This window comes from Hydractinia symbiolongicarpus, chromosome 15, assembly GCF_029227915.1.
Source record: "Hydractinia symbiolongicarpus strain clone_291-10 chromosome 15, HSymV2.1, whole genome shotgun sequence".
In the NCBI taxonomy this organism is placed as follows: Eukaryota; Metazoa; Cnidaria; class Hydrozoa; order Anthoathecata; family Hydractiniidae; genus Hydractinia; species Hydractinia symbiolongicarpus.
The window spans coordinates 7501106-7513562 of record NC_079889.1 but is presented as its reverse complement, the minus strand read 5'-3'; the positions used below and the strand labels follow the sequence as shown (position 1 = coordinate 7513562).

The window sequence follows — 12457 nt, the reverse complement described above, 5'->3', positions numbered from 1 at the left end:
CTAGCTAAATCAGTTAGGTAGCTACACCTTTTATTACTGTCATGAAAACTTATTCCGCAAAATTAAATGAATCAGTGATATTTTTAGATCGACGGGGTAACGACGCGCTGTTTCCTGTGGGTTTTTTTAAACCGAAACCGTGATAAATTTTTTTGAAAATTGTATAACACCTGTACCACCCTATTCGGTAAACTGTATATGATAGTTATCCCGCTCCGCTGTAAAAAGGAGAACGATGAACCCCGCGTTCCGTTGCTGCGCTGTTGCTCCAGCGATAGCGGAGAGCGATATTTGCCGTTTGCATGGAACGCTGGTTGTTGGTGCATTACTTTTTGTGGTGAATAGTGGTGCATTTATTTTTCTGGCTGGCTGCGTTGCTTCGCCAAACATCACTATGGCCAAACCAACGTGACCACCACAATCCTGGACAAAATATGTTGAGACAAATCACTTTTCTAGCAGTTCTGAGAGTGTTTTCCTTGTAACAGCACTACAAATAGTGTTGTAGTTATGTTGAATGGTTGTCAGCCAAATTTTAGACTACCTCTGTACTGTTTGTTTTTAGCAGCTAGCCCCCACCCCTGTTCAATGTTTAGTCAGTTCAGTGTGGAAGGCAAGTGTTGCAGCTAGCTATCTAGCTCATCAGCTCATCTCCATGTTTTGCTTGAATTATTATAGCAGTAAGATATTATGCCTTTTGCAAAGTCTAACAGGAAAGGGTCACGGATCATTCGCACAACTCTCAGAAACGGTTATACAAGAAGTGTTTTCAAGTCATTTCAGCCGGTGACAAGCAATTCCTCTGCAAGCATAACTACCATAGAAGAAACAAATAATACAAGTGCTATTGAGGACCCTTTAGTGCAAACCGAACAATTTGATATTGAAGAACATGATAATGTACAGTTTTTGTTGAGTGGGGATATAGTTAAAAAAAAAAGATGTGGCGGTTATGAAAGAAACAAAGAGAAAGAATTACATTCCTGGAGTTCTGTCACTTCTAACATTTGTGAAAATTATGCTGAAAAATTCAACCTTTTGCTTCTTCAAAAGTGTACGGTATGTGATTCGTCGTTTGAGGAAGGGCTTGTTTGGTGCAAAGACTGTGGTCCACTTGCGACATATTGCCAGGGTTGTGCAGACGTTTCCCATAAGAACATTGCATTTCATAATGCAATTACTTTAAAGGTGTGTATATATATATAAGCTATACAGAGCCTGCAAGTGAAGCAAGTTACGCCATTTAGCTAGTAACTAGTCCTTACCAAACTTGCCATGCTTATCAGCTATGCGCTTGATGTTATGTGTATAATGTTAACCTCCTGGATAATAAGATGTGACAGTTTTACATATAAATAGAATAAACATTGTAAAAAGTGCAGGCGCTTTCAGGAGGGTTTGGCATTGTGAAAAAAATCTGCATTCACTCTAAAAAAACTTATAGTCAGATGAGGTAATCGTTACGCATTTATATTCATTACGCATTTTTAAGTTTGTTAATTTCGCAACTAAAACAAGGTTTAAAATAAAATTAAAGAATGAAAAAACTAACTGAAATGATTCCTCCGCTATATTAACCAATTAAATTATTCCATACGACGACTCTTCCAGAGAAATCTTGATGTTTCCAACACCACTCCAAAAAAGTCCAATATCAACTTTCCGAATCACTTCACTAACTTTCCTCTACCATTTTTGTTAGCACGGTCCACTGGTAAAAAACTGTGTTAAATTACAGACCCGAACCTCGTCCATTGATTCTCGGAGGCCTTTTTATGTAAAAATCACGCCCGGGGCAAAAAAACGATGCGCAATGATTAAATCAAGAAATCATTGGGCATAATATTATCATTACGCACAAAGCAAAGTTAGAGAGACTACTAGAAATCTTGTTTAACGTCTTTAGTTAAGAACTTTATGCCTTGTTATAATTGCCAGGAAGGGGTAAACATTCCTTATATGGTATTTTGTGAAGGTCTTTGGCGCCAATTGGTCAATAATTCCTTAACAAGACAAGATTCTAGTAACAAACTCTTTTGCAGATCAATTCGTACTGGGAGAAGGTAGAATTTTGTTTTGCTATGTTTGTTTTTAATTTCTAAACACTTGTTTTACCATATTCTTGGATGAGAGACCACAGTGAGTATTTTTGGGAATGTATACTGTGTTTTATCGTGTTTATAGTTTGTCTAGACGGCTTAACAATGAAAACAAAAAAACGTGTATCAAAGAGTGGTCGAAGAAAAAAGCAGGGTAGCAGAAAAGTTGCGAAGAAAGTTGTGGACGCGTGGACAGAAGAGCAACTCCAGGAAGCGCTTCAAGAGTTCGATTCTATGCCGAATGCATCAGTCAGAGGCATAGCAAAACGTCATGGTATCAACGAATCTACGCTGCGATTTCGTTTAAAAAAACGCAAGGAAGGAGCCAAATTAGGAAAGTCTGGTCGGAAATGTGTTTTCGATGCAGAAACGGAGGCCCGGCTAGCTAAGTGCATTGGTGTTGTATGTAACCTTGGTTTTAGTCCTACGTTGGATGAAATTTTGGTAAGCTAATAGCTGTTTTTGTAAGGGTTTAAAACTGAATGTTGGAAATTCTGTCACTATTTATATTTGTATCATCATTTAATTTATTATTTAGGATCTTGTTGCCGAATACATCAAAGTCACAGGGACGATTTCACTTCAGTTTAAAAATGGAAGGCCTGGTTTAGTGTGGATAAAGAGCTTTATGAAAAGAAACGGACTGAGTCACAAGAAGGCTGAGATGATTAGTACTGCCCGTAAAGCAAACACATCCAATCCATTTATAATTTTTGATTTCTACGATCAATTGGAACAGGTAATATATGCGTCATTGACGGTACGCTTTTATAGGAAACAGCGTTTATAATTTGACCGTGCATGATGTATAGTAAAATGATATTTTTAGATCTTCGAGAAATACCCTAATCTGGATGCACAACGGATCTGGAACTGTGACGAAAGTTCTTTCCCAACTGATCCATCAAAAGGGAAAGTTGTCTCCGTGAAGGGACAGCGTGCCCTTAAATTACGGTATGGCGCTGGGAGAGAAAACATCACTGTACTCGGTGTTTGTAATGCAGCTGGAGTGGCACTTGACCCTCTTATTATATTCACTGGAAAAAATATGCAAAGTACGTGGTACGGGGACAAGGCTCTACCCAACACGTTTTACGCCAAGTCTGAAAACGGTTGGATGGACACGGAAGTTTTTTCCACGTGGTTCGCCAAATTCACTGAGGACGTAACAGAAAGACCATTGTTACTGGTGTTTGATGGGCACCTTACCCATATCAGCATATCTGTCATTAAAAAAGCATTGGAAGACGATATAATTATAATGAAATTCCCTCCACATGTTACGGATGTCATGCAACCCCTAGATGTTGCATGTTTTGGACCCTTAAAACGTGCTTGGGAGAAGCGCCTCCATTTACGCGTGACAACACATGGTGCTAAAAGCCAATTGACAAAGTCTGAGTTTGTCAATGAACTCTGTTCCATTTGGAAAGATGGCATGAAAAAAGAAAGCGTTATCAATGGGTTTAGGAGTACTGGAATATGGCCAATTGACAGAACCATGTATCCAAAGGAACGCTTGGACCCAAGATTGTTAGCGAAATATTATACGTGGAAACAAAGTGGTAAAGCTCTTGATTGGTCTAAATTGTCAGACGGGTACGTTATTTTCTTTTGTGACTGATAAAAATGGCTAAACCTGTTGAATAAACATCTTGACTGAACATTTTTGTACTTTCAGACAAATCGATGAAGCTGCGGGTCTTGCGCAAAATCAAGTCTCGACATCATTACCACTGCCCGAATTGCAAAACCAAGCAGAATCTCCTTTATCAATATCTTATACCACACCTACAACCACCCCTAATGTAAATATAACTCCATCATCTCTGCCAGGCGGAAGTCGTGATGAAACTAATGAGATGAATATCTTGTTAAAGCGGCTTGGACCATATCCATATACAGCACCTACAGGCTTCTGCTGGATTCCAAATGGTTGGAAGTTGTCACCAATTAACCAGTCCACCCCAAAATCGACTGAGGTATTTGAAGAGCTGTTCCTCGATAAAGTAAAAGGTTCAGTAGATCAGCCTAAGAAAAGAAGACAAAAGTTAGATCTTCGCGGAAAGGTAAAATATTATTTAAGAATAAGTACATTAATGATTTTGCATTTCACATTAAAAATAACTAATTGATTGTCCATGTTGTAGGTTATTACGCAGAAAGAGCTGCTAGAAGAGCTTGAACGAAAAGCCCGAGAGAGAGAAGAAAGGGAAGCAAAGGCGTTGCTAAGAAAAGAAGATAGAGAAAGGAAGAAACAACAAATTGCAATTGCGAGCAAAAAGGGAAAGCAGAAAATTACAATAAACAAGGAAGACGACAGCGATACCGATGAGATTACCTCGAGCGAAGAAGATGAAGAAGAGGAAGAAGAGGAAGGAGAAAGAGAGGAAAGCGAAGAGGACGTTGTCCAGGATGAATCAACAGATACACTGTTGTCAATGGAAAAAACGTGGAAGTTTTTAAATTCGCCAACAAAAGAATGCGATGTGGTTGGTAAATGGTACGCATGCATTTACGACACCAAGAGAGGTCCTAGTTTGTACATAGGAAAAGCCCTCACGCGATTTTTGTATGATGAAAACGGTGTTGCTGCAGGATTAGAAATAGAATGTCTGCAAAAAAAGTTGGGGACAGCTGACAACATCCTTCGAGAAATAAAAAAAACCAGCGAGTTCGGAACAGCTGTAGGGGAAGATATCGACACCTTCGCTGTCCAAAATGTTATCTGTGGGCCGTTAACTGCAACTTTTTTGGGTGGTGACAAATGGGAGTTCCCACAGTATCCTCAAGTTCGGGAATTATTCGAAAGGATAAAAAAGAAGAACAGAGACGCAATGCATGTTTCGGAAAGATGCAAATGGGAGAGTAATTTAAATGAAATGTAGTTGTTGTATAACTGCCGGTATTTTCCCTGTTTAAAATAAAAGCCGAAGTTTCAAGGTCATTTTCGCCACACTACACGTTGTATTGTTTCAATTCCCTGTTATATTTTATTAGTTATTTCCATTGCACCTCTTTGAAATTATTGACGGTTGTAGTTCTAATATTCAAAAAGATAAAAAAGGCACAAATAGACTAATCCAGACTACACCGCTACGTAAATAGCGTGCGTAACCATTAGATCTTAGGTGCGTAACAAACTATTTTATTAATTGCGCAGGGTGTTATAATCATTACGCACCTGCGTAAAAAATATAAAAAAATGCGTAATGATTAGAGTTTTTTCGATCTAATCATTACGCATTGTTTTATGTGAAAAAGTGCATGATAGCGCTTCCATATGGTCCTCATATTTGGTGAATATGTTACAAGAAACTAATTTTGCATGAATAAAACAAAAGAACTGCGTAACGATTAGAACAGCGACCGTAGTTCATGATTATTTAAAAAGTGCGTAACGATTACCTCATCTGACTATATATATATATTATATATATTATTTTTATGTTTTGTTTTCAAGAAAAAATTACATTCATTTTTGCTACTTAAAGTTTTAACTTAAAGTTCGTGTTTATATGTATATATATATATTTGATTTATATATATTATATATATACTTGTGATGTTTTATTTTTTCATAGCCAAACTTTGACATGATGACATATACATTTCACAACGAATTACACGATGCTCACTGTTATTCCTGTTCAAACAAATATTTTCGAGTAATAACAATTGTTTCAGAAAAAGGTAATATATACATGTGACTATGATGTGAGTGCTCTATTTGTACAGTTAGCAGTTGGATAAGCCCTTATATTCTGAACTTATAGGTTGTCTCCATCAGTGTGAAGTCTGGTTCTGCACATGTGAATCTGAATTTTCGAAGTTGTTAAAGTATGATTTATGGCCATCAACACCTACTAAACCTTCTACTGCCATCTCAATAAAATTGCTGGACCAATTCGTTGCATTGCAAATGGAGGGTAAAATTTCTTTCACTTCATTTATTGATGGAATGTCATGGAAAACTGGTATGCATAACCAAACTCTGGTAAGTTTAAGGTTTGAATTTATAGGTTAGGACTAACAACAAAACCTTTTTTAATAAGAAAGCCTATTTATTGTCAGAAGAGAGCCAAATTGTTTAATTTAGCAGCAATGGGCTTGTTATAATTATATTATATAGTTCATAATTTTTTTCTAGAAACGCGTATTAACACGTTTTATGCAAACAGACTCCATTGACCAATACCGTCAATTCCAGCGACAGTTGAGGGATCTATGGTTTTCAGACTTAACAGGAAAAAAACCCAACCAATGTCCAGCATGTCCAATAGTATGGCAGCTTGTCATTTATGGATATTTTTGTATTTCTTTTTTATATACTCTGGTAATTTTGTTGTAATGCTTTTAGGATGCTGGGAGTGTTTTCTATTGCATGGATGCTAATTTTGGACTTGTTTTAAAAAGCTCTGCATCAAAATCAAAGAATACCCCAAACAATGACAAAAATCATTTTATTGAAGATGACGAAGTTGACACATTCATGTCTAGCTATGATGACAAAGCTGTGGAAAATAAGGTGAGATACACTTCATCACCCTAATTTAATTCAAAACTTCCTCGTTGTAATAAAGTCTGAAATCACTTTAGGAATGTAATAACTTTCAAGCAGGGAACCGTATCCGTTCAAAAAGAAAAAGTTCAAAGCTTAGTGTGACAGGTGTTTTTGGTGTATCTTGTCGGCATGAAATTCCAAAGCTCTTTCTTAACATGCGACATGGCGAGAGGTTAGTAGTCTTTTTATATATTGCATAAACTTTCTATTAATGTAAACTATATACACAAAAATATTTCTTGGACAAAATAATTTTCAGTCTGCGATGTTGTTTATTATAGAATATTCAATGATATTTTCTTTTCATATGATTAGAATTGGTTATGCGGTATTAATGATGAATAAAATCCTAGCTGAAGTGTTGGGTAAAGATATTGACGTCCATATTATGTATGATATTGCCTGTCTGTTGAAGAAACATTTAACTGTAGGTTATTCGTTTTCTATATGCATTCTGGTTTAGCTTGAAACATATATGTTGAACAGTATATATTGATCTATATTTTAGAAAAAAGGAACGTTAAGTAAATACCCCAAATTCAAATTAGGGATACCAGTATTTCACGCATATGGGCACAAAAGTTCTTGTCAGGTTTGTTTCTTTTTTATTATTGTTGTGTTTGTTGTTGTTGTTATTGTTGTTATTGTTCTTATTACTTTGACAACTGACATACAGAATCTTTGTAATAGTAACCGTTTTCCACATTTTCATTGTTAGGTACAACATTCGATCCGTAGAATGGAAGGTTTTGGTTTAATGGATGGGGAACTGATGGAAAGACTCTGGTCCTATTTGAGATCGTTTTCAAAAATCACGAAAGAGATGACTTCAGCTCACCGTGTTGACTTTTTGAGTGATGCTTTAAATCATTTTACAATGACTAAGTTAGAAATATTAGGTACGCATGTATCTATATATTGTTTAATTATAATATTGTATATACAAAACCTGTGAAATTTTAAGTAAGTGAGCAAGAAGTTTTAGCATTTAGTTGTTGTATTTTTGAATTACTTGTGTTCATTAGGGAAAACACTTGTGGGCTGGTATCAAAAAGCCAATGCTGTCTATCAGACTAGTTCTGCAGAAATCCAAACTTTGTGTTTAAACCTAGGTGACATATTTTCTTAAAATCGTGTTTCGTGAGAATAGAGTTGTTAATGGGATACATTTGGTTTTATTTGTTGGCAAATCTGAAAGAATGTGAGAGTTCTTGAAACTTAACGTTTTTAGATAATATCACAGACGAGGTTATACACTCATGGAAGTTGGAGGAAGAGTCTAAAATTAAATGGAAAAGTGTTGTAGAGCAAGGTACTTATTTGTTACACTTACACTTATTTGTTGTTAAAGGAAGAACTTGATTAACTGATTTGTTATACAATGTGAAAGTGTTATCTTTAGAGGTTGGTTGGGAATTCAAATATTATACTAAAATTAAAGAGCTGAATAACGAAAATACATTACTCCTGTTAAGTAGTAGTGTTTCTGATACTGCGAGACATAGGATAAAACTAAACAGGTATGTGAACATTTAGTTTATGCCACAACACACTAACCATCCGGTAGTTTTTTGTTTCGTTCTTAGATGGCTTTTTGTTATTGTTATTTAGGTTGGAATCTGGTCTTTCGAGTTTCGAAAAAAAGCACGATGTAAACGATCGTTGGAGTATAACCTCAAATCAGTACACGTATCATCATCGCAAATTCGTTCAGAATGCTGTAAAAACCACTTTGGATACTTTACATACTCGTGCAACTGAAAGGTTAATGTTACTGACTTTAAAGAAACGATATGCAGGTAAACTATAAATTTATATCAGCCCGATGAAATATGTGTACAATCTTTGTTTTTTTATTCTTTGTTGATTTATTTTACTTAACTTTGATAGATGGTTCTTCGATATGCAATCGTTTATCAGTGCAAATCAATAAAATCTGCAATGACCTAAAGAATTTAGTTGAGTCGTTAAATCAGACGAACAGAGAATGTGGTGTGTACGAAGATGTGTTGTATAAAGATGCATTGGACGTCAATTCCAGGATATATTTAAACACTACTACGGTTGATCAGGTAATTCTCTAAAAATTATGCATGGTAAAAAAATGACGAGTTCTTTAATTTGTTACGGACACTTTATTTTAGGTTAATAACACTTCACATAACATTCCTGCATCAGTTTACGTGCGTACAATTTTACCTGCGCAAGTGTCGTGCTACCGAGGAGCTTCAAATTGTTCGTACGGAAATGCAGCACGTATTAAACTACTATAGAGAAATGGAATCCTCATTGGCTACTGCTATTTATAATAACGATTCTCCAAAAAAAATCTTTGTTATAGAAAAACTAAATTATGTACGAAATACAGTAGAAAATATGCAGAAACTATTTATGGATGTCGAAAGCAACAATCTCGAAGATGATTTTGATGTGACTGTTTATTGCGATGGACAATCTTCAGATGAATCTGATGAAGAAAACCCATGACCTGTAACTGCATATTTCGATATATATATTTGTTAGTGTTTTTACAGAATTGATTTATTATATTTTCTTTTGCTATTATTACTTGGTGACACATGGATAGCAATATAATTCATTGTAACCATCTGACTATCACAGCTTGAAATTGTGTTTCGAAAGCTTTGGCTCTTCTAAGTAATCACCTCATTTAAGATATATATAGAATATAAATTTTGCGCCTTTGTTAAATTTTGTTACAGATTTATAGAATATGTAAAACAAATATTTATCTGTTACAGATTTTACAGATTTTTTAATGATATTAATAAGTAGGTTAGATATGTCCACTTCTACTTTGTACGGACGCGGTATTTATGTGATGTCATAAAAAAAAGTTACTAATGCTTCCTTTGTCTTATATATTGCAAGTTTACTTTGTAATTTGTGTCGCTGGAATACATTTTAATGCTCGTCCCGTTTTCTCTCGTTCCCATGGCATCCACGTGTACTAATTTAGCGTAGCCTAAATTTATCGAAGAAATAGTTAAAAACATTGCAGGATCTACATGGATTTGTTTCCAGGGACGTTAAACAAATAATCAAAAAAAATGTTTGTAAAAAAGTAAGAAACTTTCTCCAAGTTCATTGTTCTTATAAAAAATGCGTAAATTTGTCTTGCTAAATTAACACACGCTAAAATTAGTAAGTAGGTCTTATCTTGTTGTTTTTTTGTTTTTAAGAAAACTGTGTAATAGAAATTCGGGTCACTTTGTACTGTGTTCTGACATGTCTCACTGAGATCGGGTCGAGCTACAGTGTCAATTTCGACATGATTTCTTTTAACGGCAGTTATTTGTCTATTTCGATGTCAAGTCCAGTGAAAGGAATAGTGCTGTGAATATAAATTTCGGATCAATTTGAGCTGTGTGTTCTGACATTTTTCTGAAAAATTTCATTTTACGGCAGGTGCTAGTCTTGATTGCATAAGATAAAAATTAGCGCTTGTATAAGGGTTTGTGATGTAACCAGAAGTTTCTGTCAATCTGGTAATGTAAAAAAACTAGATTTTCAAAAAGGAGAATCGCGATTCGCGGTTGAATGAATTTTCGCGAAATTATATTTCACAGTTCATAATAAATCATCATATTTCGTCGAATTTTATGAAAATAAAGTTTTTTTCTTTCCGGCTTTATGCAATTATGTAAACTTGTGCGGACAAAATGTCGCAGGCTGAAAATTTTGTCGAGGTAAAAGCAAAAAAAAAAAATTCTGGTAAGATATTCCAGACGCTCATATTTTTGCTAGTTCGGGTAACAATACCCACAAATTGTGCTTTACATACTCCACATACTTTGCAGTAACGAAATCAAATACACGCGACATTTTGTAGGGGTGAGTTAACTGACTGCTATGTCAAAACTGTTTTTGTTCCGATTCATCCCAACTGATCTTATATTTTTTGGAAATAGCCAACTGTGTATGTTTGATAATTATCATCGTAGTTCAAAAAACAGTAGAACATGGCTGAAAATAAGAGAAAGCTAGTAAAAAAGACCCCAGAACAAGTCACTGTCCTCGAAGAACTTTATGAAGCTGGAATGAAGAGCTATAAAAGTGACAATACGTTGGCGCGATCTTTGTTAGAGCAAGCGGTATTGAAAACAGGCCTAAGTGAATCGAAAATCAAGGTTTGTTCTGTCGAAACACTTTTTGGTACATTTAAAAAACAGAATTACGGCAATACCATTATTATGATTACAAAGTTGACCTTGTTTTTCTTTTTGGTGTAGGATTGGATTAATAGCAAGAGAAGACCTCCACAAGTAAAGTCGACAAAACTACCCGAAAGAAAACCTTCTGGCTTTGACATGTTTCGTAAACAATATATGAAAGGTTTAGCTTGTTGTCAATACTTATTTTATATCGTTGTATCATCTTATTGACATATTATTGCCAGCCATTATTATAGTACGCATCCAACTGAGTTTGAAAAGAAGAGAAGCTAAAAATGAGATTAGTAAGTCTATAAACTGAAAATATTATAAGTACATAATACTCGCTAGTTTTTTGTTGTTTAGATAATCCAGTCAACAAAATGGCGGATATGAATAAAGCCTGGACGGCGTTACCGGAAGAAGATAGGAAAACCTATAACGCCCAAGCTTCTACAGTTGAGAAGCCAAATTTCTCAAGTTTATCTCAACAGAGTCAATCGTCGGCTGTTCGCAGAATGAGGGAAAAAATTGTTAGTACAAAAACTTTGTTTTTTAAGGAGCTGATGCGTCAACTGTCTACATGGAACGTGCCAAAAAATGTTATTAAATTAAAAAACATGGATTGTAGCGCATTTAAAAAATCACACTGGCGAATTGTAAACAGAAGGCTGTGCTTACTCATTATGTGACTGGCGAACTTCCATTCCAAATCATTTTGAGAGTCAACAAAATCAATTCCTTTTTGACTCCCGTATACAGTGACTTTATTTCCCGTTCTTTCTGTGTCCATATCCATTATAACGATATCCATTCCGATGGATTCCATCTCTCTACACTAAATAGTAAAGTTTTATGATTCAATATTCTGTTATCCCTAATCTCATATTGTTGAAAATATAGTAAAAATTACGAATTCTTAGGTGGTAAAATATTTCAAGTGAAATATTTTACCACCTAAGAATTCGTAATTTTTACTATATTTTCAACAATATGAGATTAGGGATAACAGAATATTGAATCATAAAACTTTACTATTTAGTGTAGAGAGATGGAATCCATCGGAATGGATATCGTTATAATGGATATGGACACAGAAAGAACGGGAAATAAAGTCACTGTATACGGGAGTCAAAAAGGAATTGATTTTGTTGACTCTCAAAATGATTTGGAATGGAAGTTCGCCAGTCACATAATGAGTAAGCACAGCCTTCTGTTTACAATTCGCCAGTGTGATTTTTTAAATGCGCTACAATCCATGTTTCGATTAGCTTCATTATTTTCATTCTTCAAATTTATTATACTAGGTGTACCGGTTGAAGCAACCATAGAAACAACATCTTTAAGAAAAGAAGTAACCTTGGAACTGAATCAAAAAATATGTACGCCGCTTTGCTTTACTTATTTAAAAAGAGGTTTGTAATCTGCTTCTAGTGTTCAATTACATTAGTTTTCTCTTCCTATTATAGATTTGGCATCACGTGGGAAGCGTACAACAGTTCCCTACAAACAAGTCGATAATGGTCACGTAACAGTAAATTGGTTACCGGCCGGTTTTATGTTTAAAAAGCCTAGCAATTGTTCCCAAGTCGAGCTAAAAATATTAAAAGAGAATATGC

At 35.1% G+C, this 12457-nt stretch overlaps 2 protein-coding genes across 4 annotated transcripts; both read left to right on the top strand.

The window, feature by feature from the left end:
- Window positions 1–1475: 1475 nt before the first annotated feature.
- On the top strand, window positions 1476–5422 carry LOC130628862 (uncharacterized). The gene is made up of 5 exons (XM_057441889.1): window positions 1476–2543; window positions 2638–2838; window positions 2929–3698; window positions 3781–4168; window positions 4250–5422. The coding sequence occupies exons 1-5, from the start codon at window positions 2127–2129 to the stop codon at window positions 4985–4987; spliced, it is 2514 nt and encodes an 837-aa protein (XP_057297872.1). The 5' UTR covers window positions 1476–2126; the 3' UTR covers window positions 4988–5422.
- A 39-nt stretch (window positions 5423–5461) lies between these two features.
- LOC130628863 (uncharacterized) lies at window positions 5462–9597 on the top strand. Of its 3 annotated transcripts, none has more exons than XM_057441891.1 (15): window positions 5462–5492; window positions 5684–5792; window positions 5876–6096; window positions 6250–6381; window positions 6460–6627; window positions 6699–6835; window positions 6979–7090; window positions 7172–7255; window positions 7382–7562; window positions 7689–7775; window positions 7895–7975; window positions 8066–8183; window positions 8275–8462; window positions 8554–8735; window positions 8808–9597. In XM_057441891.1, exons 2-15 carry the CDS (start codon window positions 5696–5698, stop codon window positions 8934–8936), a joined length of 1917 nt encoding a protein of 638 aa, XP_057297874.1. In that variant the 5' UTR covers window positions 5462–5492; window positions 5684–5695; the 3' UTR covers window positions 8937–9597. The 3 variants fall into 3 exon arrangements, with proteins under 3 accessions (XP_057297874.1, XP_057297873.1, XP_057297875.1); XM_057441892.1 differs by lacking the exon at window positions 5462–5492 and adding an exon at window positions 5587–5605; XM_057441890.1 differs by lacking the exon at window positions 5462–5492 and having other exon boundaries at window positions 5552–5792.
- Window positions 9598–12457: the final 2860 nt, after the last annotated feature.

Excerpts from the sequence above, each read along its gene's own strand:
- LOC130628862 (XM_057441889.1), top strand. The coding sequence starts at position 2,127 with ATGAGAGACCACAGTGAGTATTTTTGGGAATGTATACTGTGTTTTATC. Across the intron at positions 2,839-2,928 it reads TCTACGATCAATTGGAACAG|ATCTTCGAGAAATACCCTAA; the intron begins GTAATATATGCG and ends TGATATTTTTAG. Across the intron at positions 4,169-4,249 it reads AGTTAGATCTTCGCGGAAAG|GTTATTACGCAGAAAGAGCT; the intron begins GTAAAATATTAT and ends TCCATGTTGTAG.
- LOC130628863 (XM_057441891.1), top strand. The coding sequence starts at position 5,696 with ATGATGACATATACATTTCACAACGAATTACACGATGCTCACTGTTAT. Across the intron at positions 6,097-6,249 it reads GTATGCATAACCAAACTCTG|AAACGCGTATTAACACGTTT; the intron begins GTAAGTTTAAGG and ends ATTTTTTTCTAG. Across the intron at positions 8,463-8,553 it reads TTTAAAGAAACGATATGCAG|ATGGTTCTTCGATATGCAAT; the intron begins GTAAACTATAAA and ends TAACTTTGATAG.